Source organism: Piliocolobus tephrosceles, chromosome 10, assembly GCF_002776525.5.
Source record: "Piliocolobus tephrosceles isolate RC106 chromosome 10, ASM277652v3, whole genome shotgun sequence".
Classification (NCBI taxonomy): Eukaryota; Metazoa; Chordata; class Mammalia; order Primates; family Cercopithecidae; genus Piliocolobus; species Piliocolobus tephrosceles.
The window spans coordinates 59,731,405-59,748,551 of NC_045443.1; the positions used below are offsets into that span (position 1 = coordinate 59,731,405).

The following is a 17,147-nucleotide window of genomic DNA, read 5'->3' on the forward strand; positions in this document are numbered from 1 at the left end:
AACATCTATAGAATATGTCATGTAACATATTCCTAATAAGTAAATAATTATGTAAGAATCATTAGAGGAGATATGAAGATGAGTAATGAAATTCACCTCCAGTCTATATGGAAATACAAGAAATACACTTCAAAGAAATGTTTGTGCCCTTCTTTCTGTTTAGCCTACCTTCTCCTTCATTTGGCTTTTGAAGACCTTTTCTAGAAACTTTTTCTTCTAGATGACATACTCCCTAAGGTCAGAGTCAACATCTTATTCTGACTTATGTTGCCAGTATTTAGCATCCTACATGGGAAATAGTAAGCCCTCTTTAAATGTAGTCTATGTTTTTCTATGTCTCTTTAATTTTACATGATTTGAGTACGTGAGTTTTATCATCTTAAGTTCATGTCAACCAGATAACAGAAAAATGAAGGAGACTGACCCTCAGCATAGGCTTTTAATACTATGTGGTTAATGCCAAGATGGAAGTATAGAGAGGGTTGTTACGGGGACATAGGGAAGGCACCTAACCCAGCTTGGGAATCCGAAGCTGAGTCTGGAAGCCTGAGGAAGACTTAGTCAGGCAAATAAAATATAAAAGTATAAAGTAAAGGGGACTTCTTAAATACATGAGGTTTGTGTATACAACTTGGTGTATTTGGATACACTATTGAGGTGTTGCCTGACTGTTAAGTATGAAGGAGGGGAATGGCTGTCAGGAATTTCATAAGGGCTATTATGTGATATCCTGAGCAGCATGATGAAAAGAGTTTGAGTCAGGGAAGTGACACGTTCATATTCATATTTTAAGTAAATTAGGATAGCAGTGTGGAGAGTATATTTCAGTGTATCATCATTTAGGCAGAGATCTTTTGAGAAGCTATTTCTAAAATCCAGGCTAGAAGACATGGGGGGCTGTAAATAATGCCATTTTCAGAAATTGACCTGTTGAGCCAGGGAGATTACATAGTTTATCTGCAGTACAGTGTGCTTTTGTTTATTCCTTTTAATTTTTAAAATTTACATTCTTATATCTTTTGTATTTTCATTATAAATATTTTTATTTGATGCCAGTCTTTTTAAATGTTTTAAATTGCTGTATGATGGGGGGGATAGCATTAAGAGAAATACCTAATGTAGATGATGGGTTGATGGGTGCAGCAAACTACCATGGCATATGTATACCTATGTAACAAACCTGCACGTTCTGCACATGTATCCCAGAACTTAAAAGTATAATAAAAAGAAATTTAATAAAATTGCTGTATGCTATTTCAGCAAGTGGATTGTAGTTTAACGATTTCCTTATGCTAGGCATGTTTCAGTATTTAGAATTATTTCTTAATAAATTTCTAGTAGTGGGATTATAAGGTTAAAGGGTATGAATATGTTTAAAATTCTTAGAATATGTTACCACACTGCTTTCCAAAAAGATGAAAGTTTATACTTTTACCAACAATAAGTGAGCATATTTTTATAACCTCCTTGCCAGGATTATTATTTTTAAAAGTCTTTTGGTGATTAAATAGACAAATGAATTCTCACTTCCACTAGATGTTGATCATTTTCTCTGTATTAAATTATTCTTTTTTAAAATTTTACATTCATTTCTTTGAACTTTTGTGTTTTCCTTATCAAATTGCTTGAGCTTTTGATACAGGAAAAATATTAACCTCCCATTATGTTGACATCATGTTTTTTTCTAGACCATTTACCTTTTAATTTTTTTATCTAGATGCTTTTCAGTTTTATATAACCTAACCAATTTTTCTGATTTCTTTTGTAGCTTTACACTTAGGATGACCTTCTCCTTCTACATAGTTGGTAGTCATTTTTATTTTATGGTTTGATTTTTCTTAGTAATATGTAGGGTAATGGGAGGATTTAGATTTTTTCTTTTGCAAAATTACTAACCAATTGAGCCAACATCATTTGTTAAACAGCCCTTCCTTTTCCTGTAATGTGCTTTTAATGTGAAACTGCCTAGACTTTTATTTGTAGTAATTCTCGAATCATTTAAATATATTTTCAGACCTTTTGAACCCCCTAAAATATTTTTTAATGTTGTTAGGAATATCAGTCTTCCCCAGAGCTAGATTTAAGCATTTTGAGTATCAAAATAATGTCTAAGTCACATTTTCTTTCGTAAGAATCGAAGTTTATTCTTTAATGGCTGTTAAAATTTTTTCACAATAAAACTTTTATTAACCCCTGTTAATATGATTCATAGTGGGGTATCCTAGTTTAATTCTTTTTTTCCAGGATAAGAACTGCAATTATGCAGTGAAAATGCTCAGAGCAAGGAAACCCCTAGGATATGGGGACCTGGTGGACCTTTTTCAGGTGTGTGAAAGTACATCATTTGATCTCACAGTTATATAATTTGGAAATACAATATTTATCCAACACAGTGTTACAACACAAAGAGTTATACTTATTGAGGGACTTAGGTGGAAAATAAACTTTTTCTTTTATCCCTTTCCATAACCTATTTTTATGTTTTAATGAAAATAGAAACAAATAACTTTGATCAAAAAGAATCAGCTTTTTTTTTTTTCTGGAATGACATTCAAAATGGCTAAAGTAAAATGTCTTCTTTATATTGCTGTACAGCCTTTTCCTCAGTGTGATTTCTAAAATCTCAGTCTGTAGGAAGGTATTTATGTAAAGCTATCATTAACAAACATATTATTAAAGTTATTGTGGAGAGTGGATAGTGGATATCTCTCAGTTGGAAGAACAAGAATAATTTATACTTCTTTGGACTATTACTACTTTTTACAGAAGAAAAGGAAAAGCAATAACTTTTTTCCTTATGATTTTTCTCTTACTGAATTATGATCTCAATACAGTGGATATGTTTTTGTTTTTCAAAGTATACTTCAGAAGACTTAGAATAAATAGATTTTATTGTTTTGTTGATCATTTATTCTAGATAACATAGAAATTTCCTTTTTTATTATTCTCATATAAACTGGGAGGGAAAACATGAGAAATAGATGTTTGATTCCTTTGCATTTCATTAAAATAAATTTAAAAATTAATTTTTATTACTACTTTAAGTTTATCTCAGCTTGATAGACCTGATTGTAGCCAACATGTACACAGCATTTCACCATGACTCACCTTATTTTGTTGATTTTAATATGCACAGTTTTTTCACCTTTTAACATCCCCTGATTGGTATGCATCTTGCAGTTGTTGGCATCTTAGAATCATTGTGAGCCAGGTGATGTTGTAGTTATCTTTTTCAATATGTGCATGAACTTGTTCATGGTTCTTCATGTTATTATCACATCAGTTGAGTTGCATGCATTGTTGATACCACATATGTTGAATTGAATTGCTATTTAAAATGTCACCCTGGTTATTGAAAACTTTCTGTTAACATCTTATGGTAAGATCAAAAAAGCACCAGCATCAAAACGTGGAGAATAGGTGCCATCGACTTAGAAGAAAATCTCAGAGACAATAGTGAAGTACTCTTTCAAGAAATAAGGTGTTCATTCCTAGTGCTGTTGATGGCCCAGAGGATGAAATTATGAAGAATTCTAAGTGATTAGAAAGCATTGTGTCGGCCGGGCGCGGTGGCTCAAGCCTGTAATCCCAGCACTTTGGGAGGCCGAGACGGGTGGATCACGAGGTCAGGAGATCAAGACCATCCTGGCTAACACCGTGAAACCCCGTCTCTACTAAAAAATACAAAAAACTAGCCGGGCGAGGTGGCGGGTGCCTGTAGTCCCAGCTACTCGGGAGGCTGAGGCAGGAGAATGGCGTGAACCCGGGAGGCGGAGCTTGCAGTGAGCTGAGATCCGGCCACTGCACTACAGCCTGGGTGACAGAGCAAGACTCCGTCTCAAAAAAAAAAAAAAAAGAGACAGGGTCTTGTTATGTTACTCAGACAAAAAAAAAAGAAAGCATTGTGTCATAGTTTAATTGGCACTGATTTTTTTTTGTGGTGATATTATGGGTATGTCTTAAAATCATTGGCATCTTAGATAGACCCTATGAAAGTATATCTTCTTTTTTGTTTTTTATGAAAACAAGTTCATTTTCCTTTATTTGTCTGAAGACTTCAGGCAGACAACTTTAAAGTACAAATCACTGGGTCCTCTTTTAACTTCCATTATTGTCAGGGTGTACCATTCCTATGTACCATAAGGAATGGCAGCATAATATTGTAGGAAGAATAGTGAACCAGGAGTTAGAAGACACACGGTATTTTCAAATTCTGGCTTTACTACCTACTTACTGTATCAGTAGGGCCACATCAGGCCCTCTAAACTCTCTTAAGATTATTGTGATGCTGAAATGAGCAACATATTAACACATAAAAATTATAAATGTAACTTGGTTACTATTAAGAGCTTTTAATTTGCCTGAGTAACATTTAATAAGGAGTGTTCAGCAGAGATAGGGGTTGCCTCATACTTCAGTGGTTCTGGCAGGATTAAATCTGGTAGGATATTTATTCATTTTATGGAAGCTTTAAGAGGAGCTTTATGGTCATCTTTTAATCATTCTTATCGTTATGGAAAATTTGTCTCTAGGTTTGAATCAAAACCTTTGTGTACAAGAAAGCAACGGAATAAGGACAGGGAGCCCTTTTGGGAACACTGTTCTTTGCCAGTTATATTTGCCATCTTTAGCTGTGCTAAATCAGTAATTTATGCTGGCATACTGAGGGACTTTGCAGAGCAGCCTGTAGGAAGTTGTAGTCTTAATTTACCATACCATAAAGAGAGCTTTGGAAGAAGAAGGTGAGGATTTAAATGATAATGTTAACACTGGTTTTACATTTTTAATGGTGATTCTGGAAAACATTTTAAAACTTAGATTTATCTATCTTTATTGCATGTCTTGCCTCAAAAAATAACTGATAGAGTTAGTTCTTTTAATAACAAATAATTGCGGCTGGGTAGGGTGGCTCACGTCTGTAATCCCAGCACTTTGGGAAGCTGAGGAGGGTGGATCACGAAGTCAGGAGATCGCTACCATCCTGGCTAACATGATGAAACCCCATCTCTACTAAAAATACAAAAAAAATTAGCTGGGCGTGGTGGCGGGTGCCTGTAGTCCCAGCTACTCGGGAGGCTGAGGCAGGAGAATGGCGTGAATCCTGGAGGCGGAGCTTGCAGTGAGCCGAGATCACGCCAGTGCACTCCAGCCTGGGGACAGAACAAGACTGCGTCTCAAATGAAAAAGAAAATAAAAACAGAAACACCCACGCGCGCGCGCACACACACACACACACACACACACACACACACACAAAGAATCGCTTATAAGTTTAATGTTCTCTTGACTTGGAATTCCGTGTAATTTATTCAAATTCTGTAAGGATGACAAACCTGTTTTATCCATCTTTGTGTAGCCTTTCAGTAAATGTGTGTAGATTTAATTTCATTTGTAAATTTAATTATGTATAATTCAGTTTGTACATTTTCTAACCTCTTACATTTTTATTGCCACTTAAAAACTTCTGAGTGAGCTGGCTCTTGGTAGAAGTTAAATTAAGGTTTGGAATTATAGCATGTGCACCCAATTAATTTAAAGTGCTGTTTCAGTAATAAGAGGAGTAATGTTATTGTTTTTAATGAAATGTGTTTATTTCTTGAAGAAATTGGGGTGTTTAAATTCAAGGCATATAATAAAATGCTAGGAAATTTCTAAATATTCACTTACAAGTATTGTGTGGATGATGTATGTACTATTTTTAATGATTCTATTTTAGGGTGGGAATTCTTATTTATGTTTTCCCTCCTGCAGTATATGAAGAAATAGAATGCTTTTTTGAGGTGGGAAAGAAGTTTTGAAAATCCATGTCCAAATAGAGTTTGTAGCAGAAGATGGAGGAGAACCAAAGGACAGTGTTAGGAGAAAAGCATGGGAAAGCAGTAGTTAAGGCGTATAGCTTAGATACAGAGTCTGGAGTGTCTATCCAAGAGATTTTAACTCTTGCTGTTTGATTTTTGTTTTGGTGTTTATTTTACATAAAGTGGTTGTAATTATATAAAAATGCATTCTTAATTATAGATTAATTTTAATAATTTATATGTGTTCTAAATGAAGCACTGAAAGAGAACAGCTCAGAGGTTGTACAGCCTTTTTTAATGGGTTGTGGAACCAAGGAACCGAAGATCACTCAGCTATGTTTGGCTGCTATTCAGAGACTCATGTCACATGAAGTCGTGTCTGAGGTAATATAAAGATTTTTATCTAAACTGCACCTAAGAGTTGAATAAAGAGCTTTCATGAAAGGAGAATGAAACATACCTGATATTTAATATAAAACTATTTTATGAATAGCAATGTGCTTGGAGAAAATGCCTGTATTAAAAATATTGCCAAATTTTCTTCTCATTAAACACTCATAAGTATTTTTGCAAGTCATTTGTAATCTAAGAAGTCACAGTTCAGTAATATAAATGAAAATTTTGAGACTCAAACAAGTTTTCAATTTAATTGGTTATATAATTTTTCTTTTATAAAGAGAGGAGGGAAGAGCATGACTCTCTTTCCTAGATTATATGGAGTAATAATTTGTTTTTCATTAACTTAAACGTATTGTTTGTATCTAACAATATGTTGGAAAAATGAGAAAAAATATTTCTTAACCATGAATCTGCATGTTGGTCTCAAATTTAATGGTGTTATCTTAATTTTGTACTCCATAAGTACTATAATAGAAGTAATACATGTTTTGCCATTAATGTATCATCTTAAACAATGTCAGATTTAATTGAGTGTGCCAATGTGGTGTTAATATGGGTTGCATTTTTTTTCTGTAACATACTATAAATGAAGTATTGTATCTGAAACAGCAGACTCATAGCGAATTTGCGTATGTCCGTATTATTCATGTCCAAATACAATCTATCAATGTTGTAGAAATGAGCTGTGATTTTGACTAGGTATTACAAAACTGCTTGCTGCTATGTGTATATATTCAAATAGGATATTACAATTTTTGAGGGAGATAATTAATTGATGGTAAGTCCTAAATTACTTGAGAGATGTGTTTGGATCTAGAGATCTAAAGATAAGGTTTTTGTTATTGTGATCAAGAAATCCTCTTCAGGTGAGGTAGGTTTGTATACCTTTTCTTATTTAGGAACATCAGCATCTGTATTTTGTTTGTTGACAATAATTAAAATAACTATTTTACAGACTGCAGCTGGAAATATAATTAACATGCTTTGGCAGCTAATGGAGAATAGTCTTGAAGAACTTAAGTTACTTCAAACAGTTCTCGTTCTTTTAACAACCAATACCGTAGTTCATGATGAGGCACTTTCTAAGGTAGGAAAACTATTTGCCAGAGTTCATATGTGCTTTGAGACAGTATTTGAATAAGCTGGCTGAAAGAGAAAAGCTTGGTGCCGTTTGAACCAAAAGCAACTTCCCTACAGCTATTGTGATTGACACTGCATGTTAATAACTGTTAGTACCTTATTTTTTCCAGGTTAGAGTTGAAATCAGGTTGGGGTGCTTAATCAAAGTCCCTTGGGTACAGCCAACAGGCTGAATAGTTAATAGGAAATGGAAAAAAGAGAGAAAGTAGCCCAAGAGTAAGAATAGGGAAGGAGGGAACTAAGAAAAAAAAACGTGTTGTGAGATCACCAGGTCAGGAGATCGCAACCATCCTGGCTAACATGGTGAAACCCTGTCTCTACTAAAAATACAAAAAATTTGCCAGGTGTGGTGGGTTCCTGTAGTTGCAGCTACTCAGGAGGCTGAGGCAGGAGAATGGTGTGAACTCAGGAGGCGGAGCTTGCAGTGAGCCAAGATCGCGCCACTGCCCTCCAGCCTGGGCGACAGAGTGAGACTCTGTCTCAAAAATAAAAAAAGGATATTGCCTTGAGCGTTTTAGATTCCTTGTGATAGCTCTCCCTACCCATAATTTCATATGTATATGATATGTAAACCAGACAGTTCAAATATGTTTCTTAAATGGCTAGAGAAATCTCCTTTCACCATTTATACTAGATAAGATTGTATGTATGATAGCTATCTCTCATTTTGTCATTACTCCCACCCACTGTGGAACACATAAGAGCCATTCTATTACTTATTTCACTTTTTAAAAAGTTTTTTATTATGAAATATTTCTAAGGAACAGAAAGTAGAGAGTAACATAGCAGTAAGTGAATTATTGCCTAAGGAATTTTTTAGACTCTCAGTAATAGCTTCATTATAATTTGCATGACTTATAAGAAGTACAATATACTGTCACATTAAGCTGTGTATACTATCTCAAGTGATGTTCTTAGATCATAATGAGATTTTAATTGCAAATAGTTTATTCTTTTAAGCTTACATGAGCTATATACAATATTGTATATATTTTTATATATCCTTTTGTTGTGTATAGTTCCTCTTGATTTCTAGCTATCAAATTATTCTGATACATGTATTTAAAATTTTATTAAAGGTTTTCATTTGATCTACTAAAGAAATAAGAACTGATTATAGGATTTATTTTAGTATGTTGGTTAATTTGGAAATGCAATAATTGGGGATGATAAAAATCAAGTATAAAGAAATAGTATAAAATTGAGTTAATATGAAGGCTCATATATAACTATGTACTGTGTCTTTCCTTTATGTTGAAATCTAAAGAGTAGTAGCAGTATCAGAGGCTTGTGTCTTTTAAAACTTTTAATATAATTAAGGTGATAGGCATTGATTCTAAAACTACCGTTATGTTTTTCTCCAAGAATGGCTTCTTTTAAAACTAGAAAACTTTTGGAAGGATAAATAGGAGAAAATCTTTGTGATGTTGGGGTAGGCAAAGATTTATTAGGGCACAAAATCTAAAATCCTTGAGAAAGCCACAGAATGTGGGAAAATACAAATATCTGACAAAGGACTTGTATCTAGACTATATAAAGAACTCTTAAAATTCATTCATAACACAGACGACCCACACATTAAGTGTGGACAAATGGTTTCAACAGACACTTCATTAAAATAAAATATTCAAATGGGTGACAAACACATGAAAAGAAGTTTAGTGTTATTATTAAGGACACACAAATTAAAACCATGAGGAAATAGTATGCGTCCATTAGAATAGTTACAATGAAAAAAGACCACATCAAGTATTATGGAGAATGTAGGATAGTTCTAAATTCATGTATGCTGCTGGCAGAAATGTAAAATTGTAAAACCACTATGGGAAAGTAGCGGTTTCTTTTTCTTTCTTTCTTTCTTTCTTTTTTTTTTTGAGATAGAGTCTTGCTTTGTTGCCCAGGCTGGAGTGCAGTGGTGTGCTTTTGGCTAACTGCAACCTTCCACCTCCCAGGCTCAAGGGATTCTCATGCCTCAGGCTCCCAGGTAGCTGGGATTACAGGTGTGCACCACCACACCCAACTAATTTTTGTATTTTCGGTAGAGACAGGGTTTCACCATGTTGGCCCGGCTGGTCATCAAATCCTGGCCTCAAGTGAACTGCCCACCTCAGCCTCCCAAAGTGCTGGGATTATAGGTGTGAGCCACCGTGCGCAGCCAACTGTCGGTTTCTTAAAAAGTTAAACCTATTCTTACCAGATGACCCATCCATTTCACTTCTAGATATTTACCCAAGATAAATGAAAACATATGTCCTCACAGTGACTTACATATATGAATGTTCATAGCAGCTTTTTTTTTTTTTTTTTTTTTTTACAATGGTCAGAACCTGGAAGCTGCCCAAATGTTCACCAGCAGGTAAATAGATAAGCAAAATACAGTGTACTCATACCATGGAATACTATTTGGTAATAAAAGGTACAAACTACTGATACACAGAACAAAGTGGATGAATTTCACAAATATTATTCTAAGTGGATGAAGCCAGGTCCAAATGAGCACATACGGAATTAATCTGTTCATATAAAAATCATAGAAAATGCCCACTGATCTGCAGTGAATAAAGCACATGGGTTCTTGCCTGGGGCCAAGGGTAGGAGAAGAGATGGGTGGCAAAGGAGCCCAGGAGAACTTTTGGGGTGATGGAAATATTCCGTTTCTCAATTGTGGCCATAGTTTCATGGGCCCACATATTTGTCAGAACTCATCAAATTATATAATTTTAAGGGATTCTATAATTTATTGTATATAAATTACACCTCAGTAGACTTGAGGTTTAAAAGAAAAATATGACTCCTTTTAGAAGTTTCATAATTTTATTTATTTATATGCTTAGGTATAGCTTCTCCAGATGTTTAAGTGATACAACAAACTTTGAGTTCTTGTTATTTGCAAAGCAAGTCATTCTGGGGAAATAAAAGCATAACACATTATTATATAGATGTTAAAAGAACCAAATTTTAAAAGGTATGTTTCACATTACCATAGCTAATCTTCTGTGGTTGTATATTTACTGAGAACTTGAATTACATCAAAATCTGAGGATTTTTATATTTTATTGTATAAAATGGTGGGACTTTTCATATTGGTGATTGAAACAACCAAACATAAAGTATTCAATTTGTGGTTACACCTGATAAAATAAAGATAATGGCCTTGCTCTTCAATCTTGTTTCACACTAAATGAAAATTGTGTTTTCAGGCAATTGTTCTTTGTTTTCGACTACACTTCACGAAAGATAATATTACAAATAATACAGCTGCTGCTACAGTGCGACAAGTTGTTACTGTTGTTTTTGAGAGGATGGTTGCTGAAGATGAACGACACAGAGGTGAAGTACTAGAAGTTGTTTTACTTTGTGGGTGGTTCTTGGATGATTTCAGTTTTATTAACTTTCAGCCTTTGCTGAAATGATCAACATTATTATGTCTATAATGGAAACTTAAAAAATAAATTCCTCACAATTTTTTTTTTATAGTTTAATGTATTTTAATAGCAAACTTACAGGAACAGCACAGAAGACAGACAACATTAAAAACATGTACTTGCATGTAGGACAACTCAGTTAGAAAAGTATAGTGAATGGATGGAATCTACTGTATGATAAAAATGCTACAAACACCATTTAGTTGCCGTCAATAAGAAATTTACTTGTTTTAAAAAAATCCAAATGCTGGCATTGTCCAGAAAAATTTAACAGGTGTATTTATAATTACTATAAAGTTGAACCGCTGAAACTTGTTCACTGAAACATTTTAACTTGCATTAATGCTTTACACCTCTGCATTTATATTAAAAATTCACACACAAACGAAAATGGAAAAACTGCCAATACCTGATTTCTGTCCCCTATTTTTCCACTCGCAATCATATACTTAGGTACCTTTTGACCCCATGGAAAAAAATATCTAACGTTCAGAACTACCAATAACAGGAAGAAGAGAATTTTTTTTTTTTTTTTTTTTTTTTTTTTTTGAGAATGAAATGTTTCCCATCATAGTGGATTCTTAAGCACGTTCTCCACATATGCAGCGTGCTAGCTGGATGTCTTTTGGCATAATTGTTACACGTTTGGCATGGATAGCACACAGGTTGGTGTCTTCAAAAAGGCCAACCAGATAGGCCTCACTTGCCTCCTGCAAAGCACCGATAGCTGCGCTCTGGAAGCGCATATCTGTTTTAAAGTCCTGAGCAATTTCTCGCACCAGACGCTGGAAGGGAAGTCTGCGAATCAGAAGTTCAGTGGACTTCTGATAACGTCTCATTTCACGGAGTGCCACAGTACCAGGCCTGTAGCGATGAGGTTTCTTCACCCCTCCAGTAGAGGGCGCACTCTTGCGAGCGGCTTTTGTAGCCAGTTGCTTCCTGGGTGCTTTACCACCGGTCGATTTGCGGGCAGTCTGCTTTGTACGAGCCATGGTACAGAGACCTCCTTACTTACCCCCCTTCTCCTTCCGCTGGAGCTCGGGGAGCGAAAGGTGGCGCTGGCGTTAGAGAGCGACGGCGGCGCGGCGGCGGCTGCGAACACAATTAAATTCCTCATAATTTGATCACCCTAAGGAATAGGCTCTTTGTTTTCCTTGTTTATTTCTAGTATATGCATAATTTTGTATTAAATATGATAATTTCACATTTTAAACCAAGTATTGCATTATATGTATGTTTTAACCAAACATTGCATTCTAGGAATTTTTTATGTTATTGCTTCATCCTTATAATTTAAATTTTAATTATTGCATTATATTTTGTGGCCATTCTGTAATTTAACTGAACTACTCTCCTGTTGGACACTTGCATTCTGTTCAGTATTTTATAACTGTTTTGGGTGGTTTCCTACATATCTTTTTAACTTATTTCTTCAGGATAAATTTCCAAGAGTGGGCTTCCCTCATAAATATTTGTCTGTATCTGCTAACATGTGTTAAGAACATTTAAATAATATAAAAATTAATTTTTGGCCGGGTGCAGTGGCTCATGCCTGTAATCCTAGCATTTTGGGAGGCAGAGGTGGGTGGATTGCCTGAGCTCAGGAGTTTGAGACCAGCCTGGGCAACACGGTAAAACTTCGTCTATACTAAAATACAAAAAATCAGCTGGGTGTGGTGGAGTGCACCTGTAATCCCAGCTACTCCAGAGGCTGAGGCAGGAGACTCACTTGAACCTGGGAGGCAGGGTTGCAGTGAGCTGTGATTGCACCACTGCACTCCAGCCTGGACAACAGAGCAAGACTCCATCTCAAAAATAATAATAATAATTTTTAAATATTTTTTATCAAATACCTTTATAAGAATATTTCCACTTTGGTATATTGTTTTTTCTTTATTTTTTCTTGGGGAAAAATGCAGGTGGAATTCTAGTAGTTTGAAATATTAAGGAATTATAATGTGTCCCATTTGGTTAAAGTATTCAAAATCATATTGTAATAACACAGGGCAGTTCCCCAGTTTGAATGTTTTATACATTCATAACCTCAATAAAATTCCCGCATTGGTAGTTTTAGTTGTGTGTCTCTAAGGTTAATCTGCCATTTAATACTTTATAGTAAGGTAGAAATACTTAGAACTTTTTTCTTTTCAGGTAGTCGTTAAGTCAATATTTATTCAAAACAGGCTGTCATAACTTACAGAGAATGATATTTTTTACTAGTAGTTAATTAAAGAAATACTGAGTTGGGAAACACCATCCTAGCTGATTCTTAGCTGGTGAGTATCTGTAACTGACATAGTAATAGCAGCAGATCAAGCAGTAATTCTCTTGAAGATAGTGAAATGGTAGAGGAGTTAACCATATGGTAAACATTTGTATGTCTGTTTGATATTTAAAAACACGCTTAAAGATCACGTGAATGTTAAGTCCATGAAATAAAGGGGCTGAAGAATGAGAAACCAAATGTATGGACAAAGATACCCAGCTTATTAGAATGAATGTAAGGTAACAAAGAGTGATTTTTATGATATTTGGTATAAAAATAGATTCCTTTTTTTTTTGTTTTGGAGGCATATGTTAAAAATTGGAAATTTTAATTCTGAAATTATAATTACAATTTATAATTATATAAACATTTATTTTAGACATTATCTTTTAATCAGAATATATAATTTATTAAAGGCTATTGTGAACTGCTAAAACCCATCCTGTTTTGATTGCAGATATTATAGAACAACCAATACTGGTGCAAGGAAATAGTAACAGAAGATCTGTCAGTACCCTCAAACCTTGTGCTAAAGATGCATATATGCTTTTCCAGGTATTTTAGTTGATAAAAATAATTTTTATTCTAAAATACAGTTTTGTGTGAATTTTTTAGCTGGGGATTTTATGTCTAAGTTTTTTAATGTGAATTTTTTTGAAAATATGTCACAGGTAGTATTAAAATAGTTCTAAAGAACAACTTCTATATTTACTTTATAGCTAATTAACATGATAAAACATTATGACTCACTTTAAGAAAATAAAATGAAATAAATGCAGAACTAGAAAACAGGTATATCAGAAACAACTAGTCATGCAAAAAAAGTTTCTTTAAACAAGGAAAATTTAAGTAATAAATTTGGTCTGTGTAATATAATTTGATACATAGATACCTGATTTTTACATCACTTGTCATGAATAAATAATTTTAGGTAAAACAAGATTAATCTGTACTGAAAATATTATTACTTCGGATTAAAAGCTTATTTTTTCATTTAAAGTATGTTAGATTAATCATTTATCTGTCTACTATCTCTGTATTGTCAGTACAGAGTACTGTACAATTGTACAAATTGTACAGCTGAACAAATAGTACAGAGTAGTTATATGATTCTTTAAAAGTTTGCTTATATAATCTATCAGTTACACAATTTGTCAAAATTGGAATTACCGGCGCTTAGTTTCTAAGGAGCAAAAACATGTATTATATAAGAAGATAGATTTTTCTTTTTTTAAGATTTATGAACTGTGAATTTTGAAAAGCACATTTAATTCTAGCACGTGAAATTGTTGGATTTATTTTCCCAGGACCTTTGTCAGTTGGTTAATGCTGATGCTCCTTATTGGCTAGTGGGCATGACAGAAATGACTCGGACGTTTGGCCTCGAATTACTTGAGTCAGTCCTCAATGATTTTCCACAGGTCTTTTTACAAGTAAGCCATTTATAGTATTTTGTGACAAAGTTAATCTTAATTGTTTTACAGATATTTTTAAAGAAAGCAACGTGTATTTTTTTTCCACATTAAAAGTTGCAAAGAGGCCAGACTTGGTGACTCATGTCTGTAATCCCAACACTTTGGGAGGCTGAAGTGGGAGGATTGCTTGAGCCCGGGAGTTTGAGACTAGCCTAGGCAACATAGTGAGACACCATCAATATAGAAAAGAAAATGAAAAGGCTGGGCGCGGTGGCTCACGCCTATAATCCCAGCACTTTGGGAGGCCGAGGCAGGTGGGTCATAAGGTCAGGAGTTTGAGACCAGCCTGTCCAATATGATGAAACCCCGTCTCTACTAAAAATACAAAAATTAACCGGGCGTGATGGCGGGTGCCTGTAGTCCCAGCTACTCAGGAGGCTGAGGCAGGAGAATCACTTGAACCTGGGAGGCGGAGGTTGCAGTGAGCTGAAGTCGCACCACTTCACTCCAGCCTGGGTGACAGCAAGACTCTGTCTCAAAAAAAATAAATAAAACAAAATATTTTTTAAAAAGCTAGGTGTGATGGTGCATGTCTGTAGTCCCTGCTATTCAGGAGACTGAGGCAGGAGAATCGCTTGTGCCCGGGAGGTCGAGTTTGCAGTGAGCCGTGTTCATGCCACTACACTCCAGCCTGGGTGAGAGAGCCAGACCCCATTTCTAAAAAAAAAAAGAAAAGGAAGGAAAGAAAGATGTGGAGAATTATAGTCTCAAACTTTAGACATATGACAGTTTAGTGTTACATTACTTTTTTTTTTTTTTTTGGTCCCTTAGCATTTTGGAATTTTAATAATAGAAAGAATCTCTAGAGACAATCTGTTAATAGTCAGGTATTTCCCAGTGTATGAGTCTATGAAGGAAATGTGGTATGTGAGTTACTTGTGTAATATTTAAAAGCCTAAAGAAATTATTGATTGTTACTTGCTTATGTATCTAGCTATGTGTTTTCACATAACTTAAATGGAAAACAACCAAAGTCCAAAATGAAGTCAGTTACTTACACAGGGTCACTTAGTTATTAGCAGGTCTTGAACGGTAATTTAGGTTTCTTAACTACTCATCTAGCTCCTTCCCTTACCATGCTTCCTCCCTAAGTAATCCATTTTATCCCTTGCTCTTACCTACAAAATGAGTGAATTAAGTGGTACAGTAGTATAAGATCTTTTAGGCCAGGATTTGGAGCTGAAATTATTTTTATATGGCTCATAATTTTTAGTATACATTAGGCAGTTGTTAAATGCTCTTGGTGAACAGTATATACTCATGATTCCCTTTCTTGTAGTGTAATAAGATAAGCAGTATTTAGATATAACTTGTCCAACACTCTTGGATAAACAATAGTCATAGCAGCTATCATTTCTTGACTGCCTTCTATGTGCTATGTGCCAGATTCCTTACATATTATATTCTCTTTTATCTTCCCAAATGCCTAAGATATACCAATTATCACTGTTTTACACATGAGGAAACTACAACATCCAGAGGGTTAAATAATTTGTCCACAGTTTCATGGTTTATAAGTGATGGAGTTGGGATTTGAACTCATGTTGATCCAAATTAGTTTCTCTCCGTATCCCCTCTTTTTTATTTACATATCACATCCCAACCATCACCTTCAAAACATATTCAGGATCCAATCACTTCTTACCACTTTTACAATGATTCTAGTCTAAGCTACCATCACCTCTTACTTGAATTGTTGTGTTGGCTTCCTAACTGGTCTGCTTGCATATATATTAATACTTGTACCACTTATTATAGTTGTTTGTGACACCACATCCAAAATGGTCTTTTAAAATAAGTCAAATCTTTTCAGTCTCTTGTAAATTGCTTCAGTTGATATCCTCCTTATCAGACTAAAAGATGAAGTGTCCTTCTGCTCTGTGGAATTTGTCATGATTTAGTCCCCGATATTCCTTGATCTTGTTTCTTTCCTCTCTTTGCCCTCACCCTTTGGCCACACTGTCCTTCTTGTTGTTTCTGAAGTGCCTTAAGCAGACTCCCGCCCCAGGGCCTTTGTACTTACTATTCCCTGGGCGTGGAATCCTTTTTTCCTCATATGGCTTGCTGTCTTACTTTTTTGAGGGCTTTGTTCAATGGTCAACTTATCAGATACATCTTCCCCAACCACATTGTGTAAAATGGCAACCTTTTTTCCTACCAGCACCATTATCTTTCTTATCCCTCTTTATTTTTCTTTGTAGTACTTATCACCTCCTGCCACACACACACACACACTCACACATATATATGTATTATATATTATTACATATTGTGTATTATTTTATTTTCTCTCTTTCCCTACAAGAAGATAAACTCTGTGAGGCAGGGACTTAGTACTGTTGTATAGGTGTCTTTAGTAATAGTGCCTGGCATATGGCAGGTGTTTGATAAATATTTGAATGAATGAATTGGTTAATGAATCTGAATTTAAAATTTTTATGTTTGGGTTATGTTTTCTGACTTTGTAGGAAAATATTTGAAACTGTTTTTATAGATTTTTTTTTCTTTTTTGTTTTTTTTGAGACAGAGTCTTGCTCTTTTGCCCAGGCTGGAGTGCAGTGGTGCGATCTCAGCTCACTGCAAGCTCCACCTCCCATGTTCACGCCATTCTCCTGCCTCAGCCTCCCGAGTAGCTGGGACTACA

The 17,147-nt window shown here is 34.9% G+C and overlaps 2 protein-coding genes across 5 annotated transcripts in view; one reads left to right on the forward strand and one right to left on the reverse strand.

Moving 5' to 3' along the window:
- The window catches only part of MON2 (MON2 homolog, regulator of endosome-to-Golgi trafficking), a 131,433-nt gene that overhangs the window by 20,347 nt on the left and 93,939 nt on the right, over positions 1-17,147 (forward strand). For 3 of the 4 annotated variants that reach the window (XM_023225102.1, XM_023225103.1, XM_023225104.1), the window contains exons 3-7: positions 6,055-6,182; positions 7,153-7,284; positions 10,538-10,667; positions 13,486-13,583; positions 14,336-14,461. In XM_023225102.1, coding sequence (XP_023080870.1) covers positions 6,055-6,182; positions 7,153-7,284; positions 10,538-10,667; positions 13,486-13,583; positions 14,336-14,461 — 614 coding nt within the window. Of the gene's footprint in view, positions 1-2,244; positions 2,326-6,054; positions 6,183-7,152; positions 7,285-10,537; positions 10,668-13,485; positions 13,584-14,335; positions 14,462-17,147 lie in introns of all 4 variants that reach the window. The other variant, XM_031936343.1, reaches the window with a different exon arrangement.
- Positions 11,274-11,849, reverse strand: LOC111551242 (histone H3.3-like). Its single transcript, XM_023225117.3, has one exon. It carries the CDS (start codon positions 11,752-11,754, stop codon positions 11,344-11,346), a length of 411 nt encoding a protein of 136 aa, XP_023080885.2. The 5' UTR covers positions 11,755-11,849; the 3' UTR covers positions 11,274-11,343.

Excerpts from the sequence above, each read along its gene's own strand:
- LOC111551242 (XM_023225117.3), bottom strand. The coding sequence starts at position 11,754 with ATGGCTCGTACAAAGCAGACTGCCCGCAAATCGACCGGTGGTAAAGCA.